This window comes from Pelecanus crispus, chromosome 10 (assembly GCF_030463565.1).
Source record: "Pelecanus crispus isolate bPelCri1 chromosome 10, bPelCri1.pri, whole genome shotgun sequence".
NCBI lineage: Eukaryota > Metazoa > Chordata > Aves > Pelecaniformes > Pelecanidae > Pelecanus > Pelecanus crispus.
In genome coordinates, this window is record NC_134652.1 from 16488843 (window position 1) to 16511080 (window position 22238).

Consider the following 22238-nt stretch of genomic DNA (forward strand, 5'->3'; position numbering starts at 1 on the left):
AATAGCTGTGTGCTCTTATCACAGTGTTTTAGGTTTGGTTGAAGGAGATAACATGGAAAGGTTAACATGAAATTAGACCACCAGTTGAGAATGGCAGCAGAAGACTACAAGCAGACGTTTGCAGTCTTCCTTCTGAACTTCACATGCTTCACTTCACTTCTGCCTGTAAGTGAGCTTTGTAAGGTGGGACTGGGGTTTTCTGTGGGGCAACATGGAGTGCTACCAGAAGTACAAATTAAATAAATCAATGAATATCAATCCACAACACACATCACAACTACGAACAAAATTTATTTCATAAAACTACCTTTCCATTTCATTCCTTTCCTAAAGCAGCTGAAATAGCTAACAGGACTAACAGTTGCACTCCTGTACCAAGCTTGTGCCAACACAGTACCACATGTCCAACCAAGCACCAGCATTCCTATGAGTAAAGAAAATCGGCAACTCTAAGGGCTGCCAACTCCCTCTACCTATTCCATGGCACGTAATAGTTACAGCTTTTAGTTTGTGTGAGAAACTATAATCTTTCCAGTAGATTTTCAGAACTATTCCACCTCCTCAGAAACTTCACTAGAGTCAACAAGTGCAAGTGTTAGTGAACCTGTTGGCCTTCCTACTAAACAGCTGGCCAATATTATCTATTTTCTTTCAATTTCAAAGATAAGGAACAGAGATAAAGCTTGCTCGTCACCTATCTGCAAGTAAAGGTGAAGTAAGTTGCCATAGACAAGGACACTGCATGAAATACACATTAATCACAATTTTAATACTGATTTACTGAGCTACTTAGAATAAACACTAATTCCAAAACTTCAACTTAATCACCCAGTTCATCAGAATTCTAAAGGACCTCGCTGTTTTTTGCAATCTTCGAGCTAAGCATCTCTGCCCTCAGGGTGCTAATACGAGACTTGTGAAGTCCTGTCCATGTCCTTCTTGGCACAGAAAGAAGTCATAAGCACGGCTGAAACAGTCAAAACATCATTCTGAAAAGAAAACATCCTTTCCTCTTTCAAGCATACAATACATTAAGAAGCACTGGGAAAAAAGAAAATACCCAGGATACACACCTAAGCTAGATGCTAGCTCTCATTCCTCAGTTTCCCACACCAAAGAACGGTCCCAGGAAGGCATTCAAGTAAGAGAAAAGGAAAAGGATATTTAGTCCCATCCCTGAGAGTTAAAAATGCCAAATAGCTCCCTTTCCAGATCATGCAATGATTTCTAACCCAAAGTTTCTATGTAGTAACACCTCACAGCCTCCCTAATCCTCTAACTCCAGACGTCATCCTACCTAGTCCCTCCTATATTCAGGGCCTCCTATTCCTCCTAACACACTATCACCTCCAATTCATCTTAGGCTCTCCATCCTCCCAGGTCGAGATCCCCTCTGGCTCCTAAGACCTACTCACCCCATCAACTCAGAACTCCCACTGTCGTTGCAGCTGCTCAGCAGCTCACCTTTAACCAGCCTGGACACTGTTCTTGCCTCTTCTTCCCTCAGTTCCTGGTGCTCCCACTGACTACCACCGGGAACTGCAGAGGGAGCCCATCCTTCCCACTTCCAGCCTCACCCCTCAGTGAGGTGGCACTCTTTAAAAAGCCAGCATCACCTTTTACTCAAACAACTCATGAGATCCAAAATCTCCAGCATGGCATATGGCACATGGCTGAGAGCTCTCCGTCACGTGGAGATTCCCATGTACAGGTTTGAAAAGTTGGGCCAGCCTCCCACTATCAAAAGGCATGGAGAAATGAGAGGGTAAAGCACCAGGTAAACCCGCATTAGGTAGAGTATGTTGACCAACAAAGGTGTTAAAACTCTAGCATTTGTTCTATAGTTCTCTTTAAGGCTCACAAGCAGCACAGTGAAGTCAGAAAGCACTTCTGCTGGAAGGTATTTGAAAGGTCAAGTCTCACATAATGACTTCTTTTTCTTCCCAAAACACTAAATAGAACCCTTTAACAGAGGCAAACAAAGGCAAACCTTCTTTGTACTCATCCTAGATTTCATTTTATGAAAGCATTTTACACTTAACACACAAGCTCCTGTTCCTTCTACCCTATCCCTACACGTGACCTTTATTAATTACCTTTGAAGATGCTGTGCTGAAGAGACTGTTCTCTTATACTTGCAACATCCTTCACAGCTTAAAAACATTTCTTTGTTACTATATTACAGAATTCTTCATTGCACAGAAATTACCATAGCAGCCTTATCTATACCATCAGCTGGACCATGACTGCTTCCTCTGAACTCTTATGACTTCAGAAGCATGCCGAAGACAGTGCTCTTGGATCTTGAACCTTGGTAGCATTTTTTTAAAGCCACATAAGACATTCTGCGAGTTTGTAAGAAGGTCAAATTTTAGGTCTTTAATTCTTTTCCGTAAAAATCTTTAAGTCATTTGCTAACTGGCCAAGCAGTGATCACCTAGTGATCAGGCATTTTACCAGTGAACTAGGCTGTCTGGTACACCAGCATACGAATCCGGCTTCCACAAGAGCTGCAAGAAGACAAGCTTCCCTTGCCAGGTAGCTGCTACAGAATGTGACAGTGACAGCGGGATTAGAGATGAAGGGGAGACACAACATCACCTGATTTCCAATCTGTTCAGCAACACAAGTCTGAAACAGACCTGATCAACAGTTGGAGAACCAGGAATGATGTAGGTAACAAATACTATCAGTAACCAATATTTCAGCCAAAGAAATAACAAAGCAAAATACAAGTGACTAAACAATACCACCTTAAACATGCATTGTATAAGGGCAAGTGTGTTATACATACTGAACGTGGTTTTTTTTCTCCCTCTCAAAATATTGCTTCTTTATTTTAAAATGTTCCACAAAAGAACCTTTCACCTCTTTAGTATTCACCCAAAAAGATTTTGAAAGCAATATTATCCTCATGTTATAAATACAGAAACTGACAAAAAGATCTAAGGAGTCTACAAAAAGGAAGAAAGTATATTTTGGTATATTTTGTACAGTAGCATTGCAAAAGTCTGTTTTGATAATCCTAAAATAAAAACAGAGAAAAATCAACTTCTTGAGAGTGTTACACATTTGAAGCACCTTGATTTTAACAGTGTATTCAGCATCTATCAAATTAACTAAGCCTCAAGATAAGAAACTATAGCCCTTATGTTACAATAATTTGGAAACTGATCTTCAGCGCTTACTAATGGTAAATCTAATTTTTAATCCTACTTTGCATTCAATTGCCCTAATAAATAGCTATGTCACCATTATTATTATTATATTTAAGATTTTTATGACCTACTCTTGCTATTATAAGTCTATATTAGAATTGCTTTTCTGTTTCTTTAAAAAATGGCTTTTGCTTAAAGCAAACCATAGCAACTGCAATGAAGTTACCTGCACCCCCTAAGCTCAGAGTGAATTGCTCAAGCATTAGTAATTTTGAGGTGGGAGGAGTTGAAGAAATTAGGTCTTTTTATATAAAAAGCTTAAATGACTCATGAAAACTCTTTTGGCATAACTTATACATGCTTGACAACAACAACATATATAGCACCTTCCATCACTCAAGCACTGTACAAACTAGCCAAGAGTTCAACAATGAAAACCCAAACCCCGCCTTTATGACCGCAAAATCAACCTGATTTTCACATGACAAAGAGCTGAACTTAAGACAAACACTGGGCATCATGTACTATTTCTGAGAGCAGGGAACTGGTTGTTACCAAGTAAAGTTTCCTTATCAGCTCTATAAAGTACCTTACATTTGACATTCAATAAATCAGCATTTAAAAAGTATAAGGTACCTGGCATAACAGTCCAAGAGATTTCCAATTGGCCAAAATGTCTGTAACAGAACAGGTCAACACAATCATATCTACTTATGGTTTCTGACCTTGCCCAAATTTCCAGGCTAGTCACCTAGTACTAGTACACTGTCATGGAAGAAAAACCTAAATATTTTCTTCAGTGCTCAAAGGGAAGAGCCACATACTAACCACAAATGATTGAACTGAAGCTAATAATCTGCTGAAAAGGTCTATTAAAGACGAACCAAGATCAACAGGCATCTCTGGGTCTGAATGTCTGGTCCACTTATCAGTAACTGCACTTGGTAATCATTTTCATAGGCTAATCAAATTACAACTGCTTTTCGCTCTCCAGTACTCTCTTTAGGATATTCCAGAATCTAGCTCCACTAGTGATCTGATACTCATTTTCACACTACTTTTAGCTAGAGCCATCTTATATATACTACTTTTGCCACCTAGAGATCTTCCTTTCTGTCAGTCCTGCTTCCAGTTCTCAAACTGCTGCATCATTCTCTGTCAGCTAAACGTTTTTGGCCATCTGGTCAGCACAGCTAGAGATTTACACGGTATTGAGTGGTCCTGGCCCTTTGACTTAATATGAAAGAATTCATCTAACAGGAAAGCTAAGGCTGGATCACAACCAAAGACTCAGTAACAATATTGCTCTTCCTCAAGCTCAGATGTTGGAAAAGGAAGTCCAACAGAAGTAAGATCGTATGTAAGCAATGTGCCACATAGTGACATATCCAAAAAACTATAAAGTATTATAGACTGCACAAGCAACCTGATATGTGCCCTGAGAGATGCCAAACACCTGGCTCCACTGCTTTTCTCTGCAATCACTGCAACTTAAAATCAAAAAATGAAATGCAGAAACTTTCTCAAAGTGCTGCTGGCCCTCCATACTGCAGACAAAGCACCCATAAAGGAAGAGCATCTACCCATCAGATGACACATGAGTGGTTTTCCTTAATTTGAGACTAGCTAACATTAGAATTGGCAAATGAACAGAAGGCTCCATACATTGCTACAGCTTCCACCTACAACCTTTATCTCTGTTCCTCCGCACCCTATACCGACCACCTACCCCACAGTATTCCCTTTGTTGTCTTCTCCTACTCAATCTTCTGCCTGAAACAACTCTCCTCCTTTTATGTACCAGGTAGAATTCTCTCCCTTTCTTTCAACACTTCCTTACACCAATTCCCTCCAGCTTCTTTGTTCCACTCAGCTCTGTTGGGGGCCTTCCACTGCTATTATCCATGCTGCACGACAGGGGCATTGCTTCAGTCATCACACACTTTGTCATTCAAGATGACAAGTGTGGGCTTGAAGACCTTCTGTAAAGCACACCTGATGGGGCAACCTGAGATCTCAGACCTTACAGTGAATAGCTGCTCCATTTTAACTGTTCATCCAGCAGTGGTAACTAATTCTTCGATCCAAAACAAAAGCCTGAAGGGGGATACGCTCACATAAAGGACAGAAATGAATGCAGAAGTCCCTGTACTCTGGTTTGGAATCATCTGTCAGATAGATCAAGACCATAAAAATAGCCATTCTTTCACACCAAAGGCAGCAGCATTCTTGCCAATCGAAGAGCAGCCTTGACAGGGATAAGAGTTAATTATTAGATATATCTCAAGATAGGGCTGGCAATTAGCATTTAGTCTGCCACATACAGCACTCTAGAAGTACACACCTGGAGCAGCTAGGATGTGCCCTTTTACAGGTTCACGTACCATTCAACCCAGGGTCTTTCCAGCCTGTACAAATCACCTAGGAGCTACCAAAGAATCTCTCTAGTCACCTCAACATCCTATAAGAAAAAATTTGAAACAATTTACTCCTGCATGAGAGGATCTCCCTAAACATGCAGAATTCTATAGTAAGCATGGAGCTCTTCAGCTACATCAGGTGTGCAGACATTCCCAGTCCTTTACAGAAACCTGACCAATCTGAGTTCTTTTTACTTCACTGCTTTGCTTTCAAAGCATGTGCAGTACTTAACACTTCTGAGGCACTTTACATTTCTGAAGCACTATACAAACACCAGGTAATTAGAGACAGCTAACAAGAATATCCCAAGATACTGAATCTCAGTGCCTAGCAAGGATTTTTATTTTTCCCCGCTAAAATAGGGGGAGTTAAAAATTGAAAGATGCCTAAGAGCGTGCTCTCTGAACTGTGGAACCATACCTTCAAGCAGAAGGCATTATATTTGACATTTCCATGCAGCCAGTGTGTAGGAAAGACCCAGCTCAGCCTGGCCAAATAGGAATGGAACCAGTTCACTGGTAACTACTGAGAAGATACGACACAGACTGTCAGATGCAATTTCTATTCACAACAGACATCCACATTGTACACGCTCTTCTCCTGAACCAGCACAATGCTGCAGCCATGCCTCTAGGGGCTCTGTTCTGAAGAAAACAGCCAAAAAGAAATAGCTAATCCCTTAATTAGGGGCACCCACTTCACCTTCTACAGGAATAATTTAGAAACTCTGAATGGGCCACATGTCACACAAGGTGAAAATTTAATAACTGAAAGTGACTCAGGTTGTTGGTTCATTTCTCTGTACCTACACTCAGCTGTGCAAAGCTACTGAAGGGAAGTACTCAGTGTTAATTGAGAACAGCTTCACAAACCACTCATCACCGCCTTTTTCAAAAGTCATCCTCTCTCAAATTTCTGATGGGAGCTGCATTACACCAGCCAAGATGCTGATCCTAGGTCTTAAGCACAGCTCCAGGAATACACAATTAGGGCCACATTCCCTTGAATTTTCGTAAATCTCTTGTTTAAGCCACAACAGCTAGGGGATTAACTGTACTTTCCTAGCTGAGCTACTTCACTGCTTGCAAAATAAGAATGGAAGCACACACCATATCCATGAAAGAAGCCTGTTAGGTCTCATCATCCTTCTGCTTCCCCCTTCCTCAGACCTCCCACACAATGATGGCATCATAAAACAGTCCTACAAAGCTACATCCACTAGATTATGAGAAACAAGTCAAACCCCGTAACACTTATCTATCTCAGGATACTAGTGGCATGAACAAGACTATCTGCCATCAATCCAAAGGTCAGAGTTAAAAGCCTCTCTCCCCTCCCACTGACATTTCTAGGTTGCTCTCTTCAGGAGCTCCACACACTATTCTATGTGTATGCATCTCTTAGAGTAAAAAGGAAAAGTAAGGTCCACCTCTTTTTACCCAAGAGCCTACCTTCTTTCTACTCACAAATATCTGAGAGAGAAACACTACTGCATAAAACATTACTCCATTTCTGCAATCAGGTGAAGAGGAACTCAGGTAATGAAACAGAAAAACAGACACTTGGATACCATGGTGATCGTGGCCAGACAAGAAAGTAAATTAGCTACCATTATGATAATGACCTGGCTTTCCAAAAGAGGTAATTTGCATGCAGCAACTAAGAAGAAAAATAAAGATGCTTTAACAGAATTGCTGCTTGCTGTTCAATCCTGTAGCAATGGAACAAGCAGTCATAAGCAGTCATGGCCACCAAAAAGCCACCCACTCTGGGCTTTTCGTATTTGACTGTCTCTGCAGATGCGAAGTACCTGACCAGAGCTCCCTCCAGGTGTAATGAAGCCTCACTCTGCATTTCTTCTGGTAGCACAGCAGCTTGTGCACAATCTGAATGCACCGTCTGGAAAAGAGAGGGCAAAGGATTAATTACAACGCATTTCCCAGCAATTTACATTGAACATGGAAATCAGCAGCAGGGAAATAGACAAACTCAGCCTTACAGAGGAGGATGGGGCTCATGGTTTTGGGCTCCTAAAGGGAAGCAACACCCACAAGAAAGAGCCAGACAAGACGAGAAAAAGGGGCCTGTATGCCAGTTTTAGCTCAACATGACTGGACTGATTACAGACGCAAGTTTGCTGTCTGTATTTAATTAACACTTTCCACTCTTTGCTGCCCTTACCTGAGGACCTCATATGCTCTACAAAAGGAGTTACTTAACTTGCAGGATCTATATGTATGAGATACTGAGCTCAGATTTTGTAAAATCTGGACACAGTGGAGCTTTTCAGTTTCTTTGGCCCAAATGATGAGGCTAAAGGAAATGGAGAGTCAAACAAACTGCAGGATTTTTAGTTTGACTGAGGCATGCAGTTTAATTATATAAAAGAGATTTCTGTCAAATTTTCCAGTCTCCTTAAACAAATAATTCAAGTATGAGCTTTAGAATGATCAAGCAATACACCTACAAGCTCTGAAATCCCCCAACATACAGCTAGTATACTTGTGAAGTCTCCAAATCCTATAGGTCTCTCTAGCATCTAGTGTTCATACAAACTCTTCAGTCCACATTCTTCACAAATAACATCAGAACTAAATATATAATATAATGAGTAAATTCTCTAGCACTAGCTATCATTAAGGACAAGACAGAATATATATACAAATTTGAATTTGTTAGACCAAGCTATTTTTAGTTATTGACATTTAGAAAAAACAGAAGGAAGACTTCAAAAAGGAAAAATTCTTTTTCCCCAAATCCCTATTTCTCAAAAACACATTATCTCATTATTATCAACATCTCTCTGAAAAGACACTACTGAAAGACACTACATATCAGACAAACACAGAGAAATCAAATTAAAAAATGTGCATGTAAGTTACTCAAAATGGGGTGAAGAGTTCAAAATAAGGCTTGAAAAAGCCTGAAGAACTAACATGCAGAAGGTATACATTATTCTTTTCAGACACTTAGATGACCCCAAAAATACCACAGTGGGGTAAAGACTGAAACTAACTTTAGACTAATAAAGATAAAACCATTTATAATAGCTGAACATCACATTAAGTGCTGTATTTCAACTTGGATTCTCACAAATTCAACGAAGAAAAGGAAGCAAACCAGCTAGGATACAGACAGCTGTCTGCAGATCAGGAACAGCAATCGCTCTAGGGAGAGACCTGCTATTTCTGATGTTACTGGTACCAGACAATGCCCAGTATCTTTCTACCCACGTATCTGCTTGGCTGTAAGACTAAAATTGGCCTCTACCAAAAAAAACCCCGAAAAACTCCACACCATTATTTAAGGCACTGAGCAGAGACAATCTGGCAATGGCTAAAACATTTCTTTACAATTACCATAGCTGTTAACTTAAAATACTCTGCAGACAGATCTCAGCATTGAACCCTTGCAGTTGTATACGCTAGCATATAGCTTTCTGGGTGAAATCAACACATGGAAGAAAAGGGATGAGGAGGGGCATAACAGTCCTAGCACCCTGCCTAAAGAGCCAGAGCACCAGCTACCAGCCTGTAGACTCCCAAACCACACTGCTTTAGTTATTAAACTGCTTTAGCTATGAAGTTATCCATCCTGGTGGGGTGTGTTTGTTTTTTAGCTCTGTGCTGAGGGTTCATAATACACATAATGGACAAAACACACCCTTGGTCAAAGCAACCAGGATTTCTCTTTTAAAAATTAATATGCCCTCCCTTGAGCTTCACATTGTCACCTTTTAAATGTACTGCAGAGAAGTATGACACTATTTGTGCATTCAGAACACCCACTTTGTCTGCAATAACTGTGTCTGCTATGGGATGGTTTCAGGCAGGAGTGTAGTGAAAGGACTGCGCAAACGTGCCAAAATGAATGGATACAGATGTCCACTGACGCCTGCTACTGCTCATTATTTTTACTCTCATGGGGTTTCTAGATGTGACCTTACTTTTGAGCCCTAGCATTTCACACTTTTCTTGTGAAATTCCAACTACAACTAATTCTGTAATTGTCATTAAAAAACATTTCTCACAAACTCATAACTGAAGTGTACAACCCTTGCAAAGGCACTGTAGTTGCAGGGTTCTTTGGGCAATATCAGAACATGCTGAAAAGTTACCTTAAGGGAAAACAGCCTGTGTATCTTTATCTCTTCTACAGAATACAGCGCTGTTCAAGCCTTGGGGAAATTCAGTACTGTACAGTCAGAGCAAAGCCAATGATCTGCCTAAATCCTATTTCTGTCCTCCAGGCTAAAGCAGGACAAAGCATTCTAGGGGCCTCCTGGGACACATGGAGTGCTCATGTGTAGCCCTGTTCTCTTCTCTCCTTTTCCCTATTGCTAAGTTTTACCCCTTGCTGCCTGGCAGGCTATTTCAGGCTTAAACCTCTCTCCCACACTCCACACTGCCTTCCAGGCCTCACGTCAGTCGTCCTTGGTTTTTCAAAACTGTCTTTTCAGTTTCTAGACCAAGATTCAGCTTCTGGAAGTAGGGATTCTTCCAATGACTGTGTATTATGAGACTTCTTTCAGATTGAAAAGCTCTTTGTATTTGATCAAGTAGATTAGGAAATCTGTCTAAAAGGTGGAAATTCATTTTGCTTTCAATTTTCTGGCACACAGAGCATTTTAGAAGTAGAAAAAGTTGCTGGAAGAGTTCATGAAAAGCCATTCTGCTCCCCACCGGCTACAAAGTGTTATTTCAGCTTGAAGATTGCTCTATGACTAGAATTCCACCCAAATTCAAACTTCAAACAAAATCACAAGTCACCCCACAGACACTTACACATAGAGATCCATAGGAAATTCCTTCATCATGTGTGTTACAATGAACTCCACCATCAAATCTGACAGAAAAGAAAATTGTAAAGTTAAGTATTGAGCTAGCTACTGTTAACTTCTAGTAGACAACGAGGAAGTCAAACTACCCCGCCACCTACCTTTACCAGATGATAGTCCTGCTTAGATGAGAGAAATTTCCCTCTTTTTTTTTTTTGTTTTGTTTTAATGAGAATTAGACATTCTCTGGAATTAAAAAAACCAAACTACTGGAAACTGAGGGCACATAATGTAATTTGCTTTGAGACACTGCTTCCCCATATGTCTTCCCCCACTATTAGTCAAATAAAGAATACACCACAAATTCTGATGCTTAGAATTGCTCTCATATTTCAAGCCTTGTCACTAATGGAAAATTCCATTGAGAAGCACATTTTAGAAAATCATTCTTACGAGAAACAACGCACAAATGCATAACCTAGATGTTTAGAGACAATGTTGTAGAGAACACCCATTTTTCCCTAAAATAAACTTTGAAACAAGTAAACTTCGTATGATCTCAACACAGACTAAGCTTCTGCTTAAGGCTCATTCTCAGCAGGGGAGGGCAGGAAAGGAGACTGTCTCTTTAACATTTAAGGGCTCCCAGTGTGAGGATGAGGGAAAGAGTAAAGAAATACAATTGAATGAGATAAGTTACTATGGTTCAGCTAATGAACACTAGCTGACTGTTCGTGTGTTCTCTGCCCAACACAACTTCAGCATAAAATGCTTACCCATGCCAGTGGTAACAATTGTGAGATGTAACCTCCTAGGGTATTAATAGCCAAGCAATATGACTTAATAGTCACTAAAAACAGTCTAGGGAAAGAGTACATGAAAACTGGTAAGTCTAGAAAGATTCTTCATGCAGCTGTTTTGTCTTGGCTTCAAGAATCACATGTTTGAAAATGCTGGAGTCCAAGACTGCTTCCATTATCATCAGGCTTAAGAGTCATTCAGGGCTCCATCCATTTCTGCACCCACTTATGCTTTTGGCCTCCACAGTGATGAGTGTCAGAATCTAATCATATGCTGTGTGAAAAGCTTTCAACTGAGCCTCCATACCCACATGCAAAACCAACCCTAGCTATTGACATTCCTATTGTTTTTTTGCTCAGAAAAGGCTAAATGCCCAGCAAACATGTGTCCTTTCTGTAGGTTTGCCTTCATTACATCATCCAGAAATTACTTGTGACCAACTGTTAGTACACTCACCTAAAACTCTGAATTTATTTATCAGTTGCTCTCCCTATTGTTACTTATTCTGGTAAAGGGGGCCAACAGGCTTCTGCAAAACTTACTGTAAATATATATAGGATTTCTTGCTACAGATCAGCAATCTTGGATTTAATTTCTCTACGAGGAAGCCAGGTATAGAGATGGACAGTCCATTGCTGGAAATATCTTTAGTACCTAACTACCCTGCTTTTAAGTCCATGCACCCCTCCCCTTAATCCACAAATCTCATATTTCTATTGCAGAACAAAAGATGCTTCAGGAACCACAAGCACAGACGTACTCTAACAATACTCACCAAGCACTGCACACACCAGCGGGCGACAGGGCAGGTTCTTGTCTGCTGCTTTCTTCCTATGTCTCATTGGCTTCAAACACACAAAGATGAAAGTCAGCAGAAGCCTGAAGTGACATTCTGTGCATTACTTTATTTTTCATGCAAACAGTACCATCAGCACAGGCTTCCCTTTCTCTTTTTCTCCAACTGTCATCTCACCTATATTAATCCTAAAGGCTGTGGCTGGAGCAAAATTGTGCCAAAAACCATTTTCAGCATGCTCACCACTGGGTTTTTGTTTCTCTAGCTGTGTAACTGGAGGGCCCTGTTATATCATCAGCGGGGGGGGGGGGAAGAAAAAAAAAAAAGAACAAAAAAAACCCAAAACAAAACAAAAAAATCACACAGCAATTCCTCCCCCTTGGTTGACATACTGATTTGCTCCTGACCCAAAGTCTAATCTGCATTCTTAACAGCATGTGCAGTATTAAGTGGCTTTGGTCTTTATTGTAACAGACCAGAAAGGCTAATTGAAGGCAAATTTGTTGTTAAGTGGGAATGACTAGCATCCTTGCAGTGTGCTCACTATAAAGATGGTTGTTTCTGTCCTGGACTAGTGACATTTTCAGGTGCTGCTTCACTGTCAGATGAGGTGGAACTTGCCAGTACTACAGACAGAATGCATCAAGTTAGGATAACCGTTCCAGTTACTGGTATAACTACAGAGCTTCATGAGCCACATAAGGACACTTCCTCCATAGATACCTACAGGAAAAAGCTCTGGAGAAAATACTTTCCTCCTTGCAGGTGAGTCACCCCACCCAGGATGAAGCATAAGCCAAATCAGAGCACTCAGCGTAACTAGCACTGGCTATTAATATATCACATGAGGGCTAATGCTTGCTAAAGATTAAGGCAGAACATTCTCTCTGTCACTGATTTCCTCAGAGACCTCATAATACACAGCTCCTCTCCAGCTACACAGGCCTCTGAATTCACCGACAGGGCAACCAGCTCTTTGTTCTTTGAAAGAGTGAGACATTCTGAGAGCGATTGCAAAATCATTCCCCAATTACTGCATTTCTCACAGTATTTCCACATGCCTTAGCTATCTAGGTTAGATGTCTGTGACACAGTTTTCAATATACAGGCACTCAAATCCTCTGTGTTCTCATCCCAAAGCAAAAACAGACCATCTGAAGGAAAAGACTCACCATCCTGTGTAGGTTTACTCGAAAATTCATGTTGTCATCATGGAGAAAAGCGTTAGCATACTGATCCTATTGAAAGAGCAAGAAAAGGGAGGAGATATGAACAGCCAACCAAGTGCCCAACACCTTCCACTTGCCTCTCAAATCACATGTGTTTCAGTGTAAAACTCCCAACATACAGCTGTAAGGTTAGAAAGCCATCTGTCCCCACCCATGTCTCCAGTCACACAAAAGTAAACCCCTCCTCATCCCAATTCCACTTTAGTTAAGTCTGCACTACTGCTTGTTTTGTTAGCAACTTATTTTCCATTCTCTTCCTTTGCTCACCCGAACTCTGGACTGCACACACTACAGTGTCAAGATTTTAACAAGTCCTGTATAATGCATGAGGTGGTTCTCCAGCATGCAAATTCCTGTGACTGCGTGGACAAAGGTTTATATTGGCATTTTGATGGACCCATCATGCCAGAAGTTACTGCAGTACTAGCAGGTAGGTCTATCAGCTGTCCCACCCCTCAGGGAAAGCTCATTCCAAGACTAGCTCTAAATCAAAGTGACTCCTCCAGATAATGCACAGCCAAGTTGGGTAATAAATATACCCTCCCTTTAATACCAGAACCAAAACACGCCCTTGCTATATAGAAACAGAATTTCTTATCTTGTATTACCTACACACCCACCTGAAGAACTCAAGTGGCAAAAACATTTAATTATAAATATTTGAAATTCAGATGATTAGCTTTCAGACTGCACCCTGAAGAAACGTTACATCCTTAAACTGGCTATCAACATCACTGCTTTTTATTCTTTGTTAAGAATGAAAGATCTTTACTTGCAAGCAAGCAAAATACAAATGCCACACGAACTCAATCACCATTCAGGCACCAGTCAAGCCATTAGTACATACCTGCCATGAGACAGGACCACATTCAGCCAGGACTGCTGACATAGCTCTGTTTTCTCACCCTACCACCAGATTTGCTACTTGTCTTGCTTGTAGGGACTTACAACCATGCAGCTTTCTCTCAGACTCATACAGTTCTTAGGCAGAAGGGATATGGCATTGCCCATGTTTACCATGAACAGCACAGAGTTGAAAGCCGTTAGCACATTACTCATCTAAAAGCCACGCCACAAGGTCACTCAACAGCTAAGAGAGAAAAGGCTTAGGTTCACTCTTTTCTCTCTTCATCCCTGGGAATTGTCTAACCCAAATAAGACGATCCAATTTTCAAGTTTCAAGTCAATTTTAACAGTACTGCATCAGGTTTATTAGCAAAATGTTAAGTGCCTGAGGTCCTCACTACTCAGTACCACTGCGGAACTTCAGCGCCTGGTCAACAGGAGGCAGGGGATGTGCATGCAGATAGAGCCCTGTAACACACCATCTGCTGAACAGCGTCACACAAGAAACCTACCTCTGCTATGCATGTCAGGATAATCAGACACAGCTTGCCACTGTGTAGCCGGTGCTCATCTGCAAAGAAGAAAAAACAAGTCCTGCATGAGCTGCAGAAGCCTAGCAATGCTGAAGAGTTGAGATAGCTGTTGCAGCAAGAAAGAAGCCCAGCCTTGGAGATTCTTCATACTCCTACTTCCTTCATGATAGCTAATAGTCTAACTACTCTCATTAAGCACTCACCCTCCAGCCTGACTGCTAAATCCCACCAACAGCAAAGTTTCTGATTTGAACGAACAGCACTGTAACTACCAGTGGGGCTTCTGTCTCATTCAGTTTTACTTCCACAGATATTCTAAATACTGGGGTTAGTCCCTGTCTTTCTGTCACAGCAGAGATGCACTTTTCCCTCTCCTAGACAAGACGGAAAGAAAAAGATCACCTTTGCTGTAGGTTATGAAACAAGCAGCAAAGCTTTGGTAGAGGCACAGCACAGTGTAGCAGAACGACTCCCAACATTATGGTCAAAGTCCTAAGTTTTAACCCCAATACTGAGAGACATGACCTAGTTTGCTCTGTGCAAAATCATAAAATAAGGAAGGGTGCAAAGACTTAGCATTTTAAGTCAAAAAAGTTCCACCCTGATCATGTTCCACAACTTGTTATTCATCTTACAGCTTGCAGCTTTTGCCCTGAATGGCAATTGGAGGGCTGAAAGACTCACAGATAGAGAGGGACTATGGCAGAAAAATGCAATTTTTATTTGGATTATTTAAAACTCTTCTCTCAGTTTTAACCTTGAAATACCAAAAAAAACAAGATACATACAGTCATAGGGTAACTTAGGATGGAAGAAACCTCTGGTCCAATCACTGCTCAAAACAGGGCCAGCTAAGATCAGGTTGTTCAAGGCATTGTCCAATCAAGCTCATTTAAAAATCTCTGTTCTAAAAACCAAACCACCCACACGACACACCCCCAAAACCACAAAAACAAACAAACAAAACACAACATACCTATAACTAAATTCTAAGGAAGCTTAAAACTGCACATTCCTGAGACCTCCAACAGCTTCTCTAAAGCATAAGACTACTAAACATGCCATCCCTGACATCTGCCTTAGAGTCAAACTTGGAGGAGAGGGAAATCTGAAACAGTCAGACCACTTTCATAGAAATCAGAAGACAGCATCAGCCCAACTCCTTGCATCTTTGCAGGTCACTTTTACAAACACTTTGCTAGTTAGTGTGTAAACAGTAATCTATAAACATAGATAGAATGGGCTTAGCTAGCTGTTCTGTGTAGTGTGATGTCTCTTTTGTTTTCTTTTCTATGCTGCTGAGGGACAAATATTTACTAACAAGATGTGCCCTGATGTGTGCTGATTTCATCTTGCTGCACTAAGTAAGATGAAAAGGAATTTTGGAATGAGAGAGTTAAAAGTCTCTCCTATGTCTCCTTACCTCAGCTAAAATGTTTAAGTGAAAAGTTTTCTACTGCAGCAAAGCAGGAGAAGTGGCCTCAAAGAACTCTGATACACTGGAGTCTTGTCATTTTCCTATTGTAAGGCCTCCCTGTATATTTTCATAGGTGCCACTACCACTTCTCTCTCTCTGGGGATCGTGCCGTGAAGGCTCCCATTTCACACCAAGTACTCTGCCTTCAGCCAGTGTGTTGTGAACATCATGCCATTTTCACCAGTTATGGGGCAGCTATGCAGGTAGTTACTCGCGCAGACACTTCATACTTTCACAGCATCCTTCATTAAAGGAACAAAGCAGACCACTTCCTATGGGGAAGTATAGCAGTATGAACCCTATTTTACAGATGGGAAAAAAAATGATGCAGTTTTTATTTCTCCCAAGGCAGCTGCCTCTGACTGACACAAGAGAGAAAACAAGAGGAGGATCTAGCGAATGCAATCTATTCAATTATGCTCTCTGGGACAGGACCAAAAATACCTGTATAGTCCTAGATGTGGAACAAACCAGTCTCCCCTTTAAGTGGTCCCACCTGTCTCAAGATACATGGAGTAAATTAGAGTTACTCATTCTTCTTCTCTTGTTGCTACATTGGTGTCACATGCTTGGTCTTACACAAGAAGAAAAAACAGTTAGGCAGGGCCCCATCTATCATCAAAATATTAGGACAGGAATATACCCACTAGAATTAATAAGCACTGGTTTGGAAGGCACACTTTTTTTAAACAGTCAGTGGAGCTCATTGCCACATACTACCATGGTGGCAAGGAGATTGTCTATAAGCCACACAAAAATGTTATAGAAGACAGAACCAAAGTAAAGAAAGAAACATCAACTCCTGTCTCGAACCAGAATAAAAATTCATCTCTCACTGGCTTGTTTCGTAAGGAATCCCCTTTATCAGATTTCACTCCATCTGAAACTAATCCAGTTTGGCAGTTCCCGAGGCCCTATGCAGACTTTCCATATTACAGTGACTAATAAGCACAGAAGTTAAATTGAAAAACATAAAATTGTTCCATCAGAGACTTGGATCAGCAAGAGAGACCCTGAGAAAAGCAAATGACAATGATGAGAGAGCTGGTAAGCCCTCCTCATGTGTGTAATCTATAAGAAATGACTGAGCAAAGATTGAGGTGGTTTAGCTTAAAGACAAAAACAAGAGGAAACATGAAAGCAGACTTCAAATACATAAGGGCTGTCACAAAGAAGAAAGAAATAATCCGTTCTCAGTATCTATCTCGGAGAAGATAACTAGTAATTAATTTAAATCACAGCAAAGATGTTAGGATGCACATGAAGCTTTCTCACAATAAGGGTAGTTAAACACTGGAATGGACAGTCTAAAAATGATGCTCCATTATCGGAGTGTCTTTATCCAACCTGTTAGCAATATGTCTGAGAAAATACACAGGTAAACCTGATTCTGCCTTGGTTTTGAGGGGTGTGCTCGATATTTCATGAAGTCCTTTTTGGTCCTAATTTCGATTATTTGCTTTTTCCTCAACTAGCTTGTATACTGAACAAGAACAAAACAGCCAGGTACAATTTCACTGCAAGCTAGTAGGTACAAGGAAACTCTCCTGCCTGATGCTTATACAGTGCCAAGCATTCAAGTTCAATAATCGATGTATCATAGCTCTGCAGCTATCTCGCTATTTTTGTTCAGTTGTTACATCTAACTTAACAGCAAAAGTTGGTAATGGGCTGAAATACAGTACGAAGATCACTTGTTATGTTTACACTATGACCCTGCCCATACAACCACTGGGCAAAACAGCACCCTTGGGTACCTTGAGCAGGAGATGAAGCAATACTTCAACTCCAGCAAGCTGAAATTGACCCCCACAAAACTATCAGGAGAAACAAAAAGGACAATATGGAAATATATCTTGTCAAGCAAATTACTGCTAGTACAGTGTAAGTCACTGCCATCCTCTTTATAATTAAAGAGCTGCCTGTTTAACCAGCAAGTACCAAAGAAATTATTTCCTCCTAATGCTGAGCTTCTCCTCCTGTGTCAGCTTCTAAATGTTCTTAAAAATACAGTTTGCCAGTACCTGACTTCCCCTGTCTGACAGACAGTTGGGAATCAGATATGCTTACACCTCCTGCATAGGGACAGGCTTGGTTATTAGGTATTATTATTACTATTACATTCTTTCTATATTCGACTTCTCTCCTGGAAGCATTAGGTGTCTCCTAGTCTCATAACTCTTACCTTGCAAAAAGAAATAATTTCATTTTCTCAAAAGGTGGAATCTTCAGTCCTCTAAAGGGACTCCAGTTAACTTCTATTTCTGGAGTCACTAGACATGTTCTTATGCCCTCCTGATTTCAAGAAGCACTGCTTGCTGCATCCACAGCTGCATCAACAGAATTTATTTACCTTTTGTGTCCTGCATCACAATCGAGCTGTACTTCAAGAAGGTTATCAGCAGGTTGCTAGTTTGCACATCAGCATCCAAAGGCAGCTCTGCAGAGCTTATAACTGGAACAAAACAGATAAGACACGTTTACCCTCCTTATTAAATACAAGAGAGAACTATGCAGAGAACCAAGTCACAGATTTACAGATCTGGGATAGGATCAGCTTATTTCCAGGGTCACCTGACCTTCTCCTCCTTCATGACCACCCAGCAAAGATTTTGTTTTGAAGACTGCTACCACTCCCCCAGAGACCATTTCTCCTGCTTTAAGTATAGGTTGTGGTACCCAGCAAAGCGATAACCTTCTCTGTCCTGTCCCCAAGGGAGATCAGCCTGCTGTTTTAGCACTCATCAACATTACCAAGCTAGGGAGCTCAAGATATTCTCACCAATATCCAATTAATTCTTACAAGAAACACAGCTAACATTCACACCATTCTCAGTTTGTTTGGAAAGAAGCATGCCCAGTTTCTCAGTTTCAGCAATTTTGGATTTTCAGTTCCAAAAGGTCCACATCAATTCCATTCTTCCCTCCCAACAGCAGCCTCTCTTGCAGAAGCAACACACAAGACAGTAGCGTAACAATTATTGCATGACCAAAATGGTAGAAAAGAGAGGTAGAAAGAGCAGCTTTCTAAAAATCAAGAAGCAGAAGCAATCATAGCTTGTGCTAGAGAAATCACAACACAGCAGGGAGCAGAAACATGCTTTCCATACCTGCAGAAGAACAGCCATTCACTGGCATTTCTCTAGGATACACTCCTTGTTACCACCAGCTGTACTTTTGACACCTTAACGCTGTACATCATCTGCCTTAGACTTTACAAGAAGCTATCTCAATTACTCAGCTAATTGCACAATGTGCCTCCTGCTCACTCCCCATGTACCATCTGAAGCACTGAGTTTATGAGCTGTCAAACCTCTATTATGTGACAGCCACATTTTTACTGGTGACTGAGCCTGAGCTGTCTGCGAGGGCCATTCTCAGCCTCCTCATTCAGAAACAGTTTACGAGAAATATTGAAGTGGGGGGAAAGGTAAGTGGGAAAAATGCAGCATGCATTTACCTGCATATCCTGCCAGATAAGTCTGATATCATTTAAGATAAATTATCTCAGACAAAAAACCCAAAACAAAACTGATTGCGCTAGTCTAGGAGGACTTCAGTAAAGCATTTAATACAGTTCTGTATGAAAAATTAAGAGTGAAGCAGATAGGTGGGAACCAATACAGAAATTTAAAGTACATCAAGGATCTGGCAAAGGAGAAACAATTGGAGAAATTATTAGTCTGGGAAGAAGTTACTACTTGAATTCCTTAGGTGTCACTTTAGGGAATAGTTTTCTTTTCTGTGAGTGACCCGGGCACAAGAAACAGTTGCTTGCTTATGAATCTGCTAATGGCAGAAAGTTGCGATACATAAACACAGAGGAATATCAGACTGCGCACAAAGAACGGGATAAAAATAAGGACCAGAAAATAAATAAATAAATACACGATGAAATTCAACAATGCAAGCCATAAGGTCAGGAATTCAGTGATTTATTTCCATGGCAAGCTGAGAGCTCATCAGCTGGAAATGAAACGCTGTGATACCATGGTACACTATCAGAGCATGAGATGATGAGCTACCAACACAAAGCACTGAAGAGTGTGGTCTTACAACATATCCAGAAATGCACTTCCAAGCAGAGATAGGAGCACGGTAACGCCCTGCACAAAGTGCTGGTGAGACCTTGTCTTGAACACTGTGCGTAATTTATGGTGACCCCATGTTCAAAGAGGATGAACTCATACTTGAACAAGTTTAGAGAAAGGCTAGTAGGTTGATCAGAGGAACAGACTGCCCTTCTTACGAGACAGCAAATACACAGGCGAGTAATCCACCATATGAAAAAGAGTTACCTGTGTTCCAAAGTAAGGTTAAAATCATGATAAATGGGTATAAACTGACACGAAATGCAGGTTGGAAAGCTGAAGATTTTTAACCAAGAAACAAGATGCTGAAACTGCCTCCCAACAGGAATTACTGGGAAACAAATTTAACAAATTAAGACAGAGTTTGATAAATTCAAGGGATTCTGTGATGATGTGCCTGCAAGCACAAGGCACTAGATTCAAGGAGTCAAGGGGATCTTTTCCAGCTCTACATGCCTATCCTGACATGACAATAACCATACTGTTCTGGCTGCCTAGGAGCTCAAAGTCGCAGATTTTCACATGCAGGAGGTCACAGGTGGCTTGAATTACGATTGCAAGAAGGCTCTCTCTCTTCTCAAGCTATAAAGATAACCCAAGATAGGGCTCCCTTTGCACTGGAAACACATCTTAAGAACTATATTATCTCTTTTCCACCTCTCCTCAAGAATGCTCAAGGCTCTTCTCACTCTTGAGGAAAGAAAAAAGGTATTTACAATGAGATTGGACCTCACAAGAATGAGGAATTACTCACATCTGATTTTTGGATGGCTAGGTTTGGGGCTCTGAGGGGAAGTGATTTGATCCTGTATTTTGGTTCAGAGAAAAATCTGCTTTAACAAACAATGCCTTTCATAAATCAGGCATTATACATGATAACCCTGTAATGAGGCAAGTAAGCCTTATTTACCCCTGGAACTGGGGGGGCAAGCACAGGCACAAAGGATGAAGGAGGCAAACCAACAGTAATAGCAGGATTCTTTAAACTGAGCACTGAGAGGCTGAGAGCACGGCGGAGGTTCTCATGGAGCTCAGGATTATACAATCACCTTGAATACAAAATTGTAGCCCTTGGAAACAACAGGCCAAATAGATCAATGTAACCTCGCCATTTGAATCACATCAAAGAGATGATAATGGGGCTTTCAGCTTCTAAAGGCTGCACATCCCCAAGCGTGAGCCATTTTAGTCCATTCAGTCTTGAAGCTCTGGGGCTCCTGACACATTGCTAACATGCCCAGTCTGTTGGCAAAGTCTATGCAGTAAGATTGGAAGCTTTTTCACCCCCAATATTATGAATAGCTCAAAGATTTAGCTAGAAGTCATAAAACTGTATTTATATCCCCAGTGGGTCCTTCTGGAGCTGTTACAATGAACGCAGTGAATGAATATTTAACAACAGTAAGCAAACTGACATTTAGATAACTATGGTGACAGGCACACTTGATTTACATATTATGGATCAACAGTTTCTAGCAAAAGTCTCATTTTCAAAAAAAAGAAGAAATCACTCTGAAGAACATATCACTGCCTATCCTGGTTCATGCTCCAGACCTTGATTTTTTTAATAGACATTTTTAAACTTCAAAAGGCCTTAATTCATATTATAGGTTAACAGCCAGAGAAATTTCAAACCAGAATTGGAATCCATTTTTAATCCCAGTCAGCATAAAAAAAAGTGCCTGAAACCCATAGATGGATTTCTGCATGTTGCTGTAACTTGAAAATAACTCAACTACACTTTTTTTTTAAATGAAGGGAAAAGAAAGAAATCTTTTCATTCCAAAGCCGAAAAGCCTCTTGCTAACTCTCAGCCATAGGCAAATTTTACAGCTGAGTTGCAAGACCTTTAGAAAATGAAGAAAATTTTGACATACCTTTAAAATAACAGCAATACTAAAGCACCACCACTCAAATTAAACAAGCCGAGGTCCGAAAAAAAAAAAAAAAAGGTCACAGAGTAGGGATCAGCAAGGTGACAGCAAATAGAAATAAAGAATGCTTCGCGATGTAATTATTGCACATTAAGATCAGCTCCTCTCCTTAAACTTAGTAACCTTACAAGTGGCAAGAAGCCTCAAGCTTCACAAATCATTGCCTCTGCTGAAA

General features: G+C 40.7%; 1 protein-coding gene across 3 annotated transcripts in view; it reads right to left on the reverse strand.

Annotated features, from left to right (window-relative positions):
• The window catches only part of ARMH3 (armadillo like helical domain containing 3), a 129763-nt gene that overhangs the window by 79826 nt on the left and 27699 nt on the right, over positions 1 to 22238 (reverse strand). For all 3 annotated transcript variants that reach the window (XM_075717663.1, XM_075717664.1, XM_075717665.1), the window contains 6 exons: positions 18392 to 18493; positions 14541 to 14599; positions 13126 to 13191; positions 11933 to 12002; positions 10364 to 10424; positions 7390 to 7478 (listed from right to left, as the gene is read on the reverse strand). In XM_075717663.1, coding sequence (XP_075573778.1) covers positions 7390 to 7478; positions 10364 to 10424; positions 11933 to 12002; positions 13126 to 13191; positions 14541 to 14599; positions 18392 to 18493 — 447 coding nt within the window. The remainder of the gene's footprint in view (positions 1 to 7389; positions 7479 to 10363; positions 10425 to 11932; positions 12003 to 13125; positions 13192 to 14540; positions 14600 to 18391; positions 18494 to 22238) is intronic.